The sequence below is a fragment of the Echinops telfairi genome, unplaced genomic scaffold, assembly GCF_000313985.2.
Source record: "Echinops telfairi isolate 266 unplaced genomic scaffold, ASM31398v2 ScPeMD7_70;HRSCAF=299, whole genome shotgun sequence".
NCBI classification, from domain to species: Eukaryota; Metazoa; Chordata; class Mammalia; order Afrosoricida; family Tenrecidae; genus Echinops; species Echinops telfairi.
This window is the reverse complement of record NW_022103968.1, coordinates 64,716,007-64,721,522: the sequence shown is the minus strand read 5'-3', so window position 1 is coordinate 64,721,522 and position 5,516 is coordinate 64,716,007. Positions and strand designations below refer to the sequence as shown.

At 35.7% G+C, this 5,516-nt stretch overlaps 1 protein-coding gene across 3 annotated transcripts in view; it reads left to right on the top strand.

Moving 5' to 3' along the window:
• Window positions 1-5,516, top strand: part of MICU1 (mitochondrial calcium uptake 1) — a 246,523-nt gene that overhangs the window by 88,841 nt on the left and 152,166 nt on the right. For 2 of the 3 annotated variants that reach the window (XM_045291556.1, XM_045291555.1), the window contains 2 exons: window positions 2,480-2,485; window positions 3,825-3,939. In XM_045291556.1, coding sequence (XP_045147491.1) covers window positions 2,480-2,485; window positions 3,825-3,939 — 121 coding nt within the window. The remainder of the gene's footprint in view (window positions 1-2,479; window positions 2,486-3,824; window positions 3,940-5,516) is intronic. The other variant, XM_030885953.2, reaches the window with a different exon arrangement.

Below are 5,516 nucleotides of genomic sequence, written 5' to 3'. Positions count from 1 at the left end.
CAAATGGCATCTTTATTTTTTAATATTTTCAGGAGGTATTTTGCAGCAGATTTGCCCAATGCAATGTTAATTTCTTGACTGCTGCTTCCATGGGCATTCATTAATTATACATTTTACCGTATGTGCATTTTACTTTCAAAAAGATTTTAACATTATTAATAATTTGTTTGCTTTCCAGAGTATGAACTAGTAATTCTAAAATTACTTGTTATATAAATTTGAGCAAATGAATAAATATATTGAAAATAATGGAAAACATAGCTTTCTCTGAAGATAATGGAAAATGTAGCATTCTCTTACAGAGAAGGGAGTTAGAGTTCTGTATGGAGAACAGCTAAATTGTGCCTTATAGTACTAGAATGGAATTAAGGCATTAATCTGAGCATATAAGTTATAATTAATAGATAAGTAGCAGTATTTGTATGTGGATGTAGGCACATGCATGTCAACTTGGTCCACTGAGAAAACTAGAAATAATGAGCATACCTACCACCTAGATCTCAGTTTCTGAATATCTCTGTCCACTGAAAGTAGCTAGGACCTGTAACTGGAACAGGTGCTCCAGGGTTGGAAATGTAAAGATGATGAATCTGGAGCATCTAGTACCAGAAAGACAGAAGTGCTCAAACCCGTGTTTTCTTTTCTTTTTTTGGAGGGGTGTGTTTGTGGAGGGATGGGATAAGAAGATGTACCAGAAAATAACACAGGACACAGGCATCCATTTTAGGAGTCAAACTAGCCAAACCTAGGACAATGTGAGCATTGACGTAAATACTGATAACTGCAATACCCATCAAATCACAAAATTTACAAGTCTGTACTATATAAAGGAATATTAAAAGGAGAGAAAAGAAAACTACTCTTTGCAATGGGATGCCAGCCACTCATTATAGAAGGGATGATAGTGTGACAAATCAAATCAGTGCTAAAACTGGGGGAAAGTGTATATAGTCACAACATACATATTAATTGTAACAGAAAAATAGCAACTTTACAGTGGAGAATTAGGCTGATACACCTTAATCAAATAAAACTGAGACAACCCAACATCATGTGCTTTTGGTGTTATCCAACTAAAAGGACGAAATATCATTTATGTAATCTTCCTGCTGAAGATGCATGATCTGACTCTAATCTCAAGAAAACAAAAACTAATGCAAGTTGAGGGATATTTTTCCCGATAACTCATCTGTGCTTTTCTAAACTGTCTCCAGCTAGAAGGACAAAGGCAATTACGAGTTAATAAAGATTAAAAGTTAAATGCAGTATATGACATGTAATCGTGGATTGCGAGATCCTAGACTCAGGAAAAAAATTATAAAGGATATTATTGGAACAGTTGACTCAATTTGAATATGGAACATCAACTGGATAATGTATGAGTGTCATTGTTAAATGTATTGGTTTTGATATATTTGTACTGTAGCATGTAAGAGAATGTCTTTGTTCTTAGGAAATATATTCGGAAGTATTAGTTTTAAGTGTTAAGTGTTGAAGTAAAGGGTCATGAAATCTCCCATTTACTCTCAAACTAGTGCAAAGAGGAAATCCATGTATAATACACGTAGTGATAAAGTAATGGGTATAGTTAAATTGCTGGTGGATTTGAATATGATAGTTCCTTTTATAAACCTTTCAACTGTCTGTGAGTTTGAAAGTTCATAAAAATTTAGAGTTAGCAACAAAATTAGATTTGCATTTTATTTTCTGAGCGTCAGCAAGTCCAGATGATTGTTGGAAAGAGTGTTTGGTATGCTTGACTTAGCTGCCAAGTTCCACTCTGCCCTTAGGTTTTTCTCTTTCTCAATTTTTAGCTAAAAAAACCCAAACCAGTTGCCATTAGGTTGACTACAACTCAACTTCTACCTATGTGTTAGAAAAATAAAAGTTCTGACTATAAGTATTAAATATGTTACTTTTTTTCATTGTTATAAGAATCTCATAATTTGTTTCATAATTGTTATGAAATGTTTAGCTCCTATACACATTGTTTGAGTTAGTAATGGTATGTATTTGAGGACCTGTACTCATTTTGTATATATTTTTCTATTCTTAATGTTTGCCGTTAATAATGTAAAAAATGTAACCCTTTGCTGAGAAAATTTATGTATTAACTTCCCATTGAAAGGCTTTGCTGCTCTAGCTGTTGACCTTTTTTTATCTCGTGTTTATGTTTAATTTCTTGGTAGAAGATTAAGTGTGGCATGAGGTCTCCCTTTAATTAGAACCTATTAAATAATGTGCTCACCTTTGTCATCAGCGCAACAAACTAGTATCTAAATGCAATCAAGCAGAACATGTCTGCTGTCTGCCACATTATCAAAACCTGCTGCTACTTTGTTGACTGCCCTATGGTTTCTATTGCAAGCAGCTCTCTGCAGGGGCTGCAAACAGACTTCATGATGATTCACTTAGTACTGTGTTTTCAATTGGTTAACCAGTTTTCTTTCCTTTGTGGTATATGATGGATCTACACTAGACAGAGGTAACCTATTGGATAGCTGTGTACCTTGATGCTGGTGTGTTGGTGCTTGTTGGTTTATTTTCATGACACCTCCAGAAGTTATGTTTGCAATGCTGCCTCTTATTATTTTATGCTTGCATGACATTATAACTTTGATTGCGCTTTGTTGGTTCAGGTTCTTAAAACCTTCTATCTTTCTTTCTTTTTCTTTTTTTTTTTGTACTCAGAATAACCGAATATCTTCAGTTGGCCCAGAACTAAAGAAATTCATTCCAAGTCTAACTTCTTGATGACTCCTTTTCAGTTTTTAAAATCTCTGCACCACTGAGTTCATGATTTGGCTAGGAATTCTAAAAAAAAAAAAAAAAAGTCCGGGGTGGGTTGGGGAAGGGTAGGTTTTCTTAAATACTAAAGAAGAGAACAGCTGCTTGATGTAGACAGTTACAGAATCTGAGAGAGGCGCTGTGTAAATCTTCAGGAGGCCATTTAATCAAATGGCCGATTTATATGAGTAAATTAAGTCGTGCCTAAAGGTTGGCATACATTTCTCATTTAACCTTAAGTTTCAGGATGCTGTGCACTTTGCATATGGTTCTACATTCCCAAACTCAGATTTCTGGGATCATCCAGTAAAACTTCAAATTGCTATTTAAGAAAGAAATTCGTTTTCCAAACATTCATGTGGACCTTGGAAATATCTGCTTTCTTCATTTCCGATTATTAACAGTTTTGGGGTGTTTTTTTTGGGGGGGGTTGTGTATTTTAGGGGGAGCAGATTTATTTCCTTTTCGCTTTCATTTGTTTAGTTCTTTTTTTTAAAACTATTTTATTTTATTTTTAACTACTTTATACAGGAAGGCAAGGAGCGCCGGGCATAGTGGGTTACTTGACCTGCTAACTACAAGGTCAGCAGTTTGAACCCACCAGTTGCTCCATGTAAGAAAATTGAGGTTTTCTGCTCCCATAAGGGTTTACAGTGTTGAAAACTCTAGGGAGCAGTGAGGTTTTTGGTTGTTTTTTATGCAAGATGATTTATTGTTTTTAAAATGAAAACAAAATTGTTCCTTAAGTGGGCTCTATGTTTTTAAAGGGCAGCTGGTCATAAAATTGAAAATATTTTCCAATTTTTGTATTAAGCCAGTATTGAAATGAGCAACACACACACACACACACACAACCTCTTTGTCTTATAATTTTCATCACCTTGAAAACTGTAAAGGATTCATTGACTTAGAATGGCCATCAGGAAAAATGCTTATGAGAAATGGCATAAAACTGTCAGATAAATGATGACAACTCCTATCACTGTTTTCTAATTCAATTTATCTTTATCTTTTTGATGTGACTCGAACTTTAATAGAAAATTTCCCAGGAACGAGAAAAATTTGCTGACGAAGGCAGTATATTTTACACACTTGGAGAATGTGGACTCATATCCTTTTCAGACTACATTTTTCTTACAACTGTTCTTTCTAGTAAGTATTGAATTTTCCTTTCAGCCATTTGTGAGGAGTATATGGTATTTTTTTTTAACTAAGTTGATTGAAGATAGAAGACACAAGTAAATAGTATTTGTTTTGAATTGTCAGTAATGTATAGCATGACCTGATATGGGGTAAAGAAGAAGTATAAAGGTAACGGTAAAAATAAATAAAAACTATGGAATTCCATTTAATTATCTGAAAACTGTCTTCTGTTTACCTATAGCCTTCTGTATTAATGTTACTCTTGTCGTTACTTGCCCTTGAGTTGACTTGAACTCATGATGACCTTGTCTGTGGAGTAGCACTGCTCTGCAGAGTTTTCAAGGCTTTGACATTCTAGGACAGCGCTCACTAACCCACCTGCTTTCTAAGGTTGTAATCCTTATGGAAGCCAGCCGATTTTGTCACATCTTTCTCCCATGCAGGCTGACAGTTTGAATGGACAACATTTGGTTAGCAGCCGAGCACTTAAGCACTGTGCTACCAAGGCTCGATTATCAAGTATTTATAAAACTCCAAACCAAACTCGCTGCCATCGAGTCAATGCTGACTCATAACGACCCCAAACAGTCCTACACCATTCCTTTTCAGTCAAATAAATTTGAGAATGCTGTGCCATTTCAGCAGAGGAGCCCTGATGGAATAGTGGTTATACACTGGGCTGCAATCCGCATGGTTGGCAGTTTGAAACCACCAGAAGCTCCGGGGGAGAAAGACTGAGTATTCCACTCCAGTCAACAGTTACAGTCTTGGAAACCCACAGTAGAGGGGTTGAGGGGCTGTGTCGCTATGAATCAACTTTGACTCGATGGCAGTCAATTTGGTTCGGGTGCCATTTCAGTATCCCTAGTTGTTAGAGAAAGTCAAGGCATTTCCATATTTGTCTCAAAAACGCCTCAAGACATGGAGAGAGAGGAGACAAAGAGGAACTGATAATAAGGAGTTCAAGAAGAATGAAAATGTTTTGAAACTGATGGTGGCAACAATTGTGGCAACAAGCAAGTATAAACATGCTTGATCTAATTGAATTATGAATCGTTAACAACATCTGTTAAGTGCTCCCAATAAAATGACTTAAAAAAAAAACCCCAGCAAAAAATAAGTGGTGTTTATGTCTTTCAAATCTGCCTGTCACAATACTGAAAGAGTCAACTATATCTTGCAGAATATTTCATAACTTCATATCCATGCAGGAACCAGTTCATTCTTCTTATTAGTCTTTTGATGTTTATGTTTATTTCAGTAGATATATTTTCCTTTTTTTTTAACTTCAAAAAATGTTTCTTTTAAATGCTATGAAATCTAATTAGGGCCATTGTTTTTGGACTTCCATTCTTTCAATATAAATACCCTGATGGGGCGATGGCTATAAAAAGAAAAGCGTATCGAATGAAGTGGTTCAGGAAAGTTCTGTATCACCTGCATATACTGAGTCTTCTTTCCAACAGTTGATAGTTCTTTGCCATGGAGTCATTTCCCTCTGGGAACTGGGAATCAGACAGGAACTCTAGAAGAGAAAAGAGGAGGGGCTGGTTAGGCCCTTGAGAACGCCTAAGAGGAAAAGCATT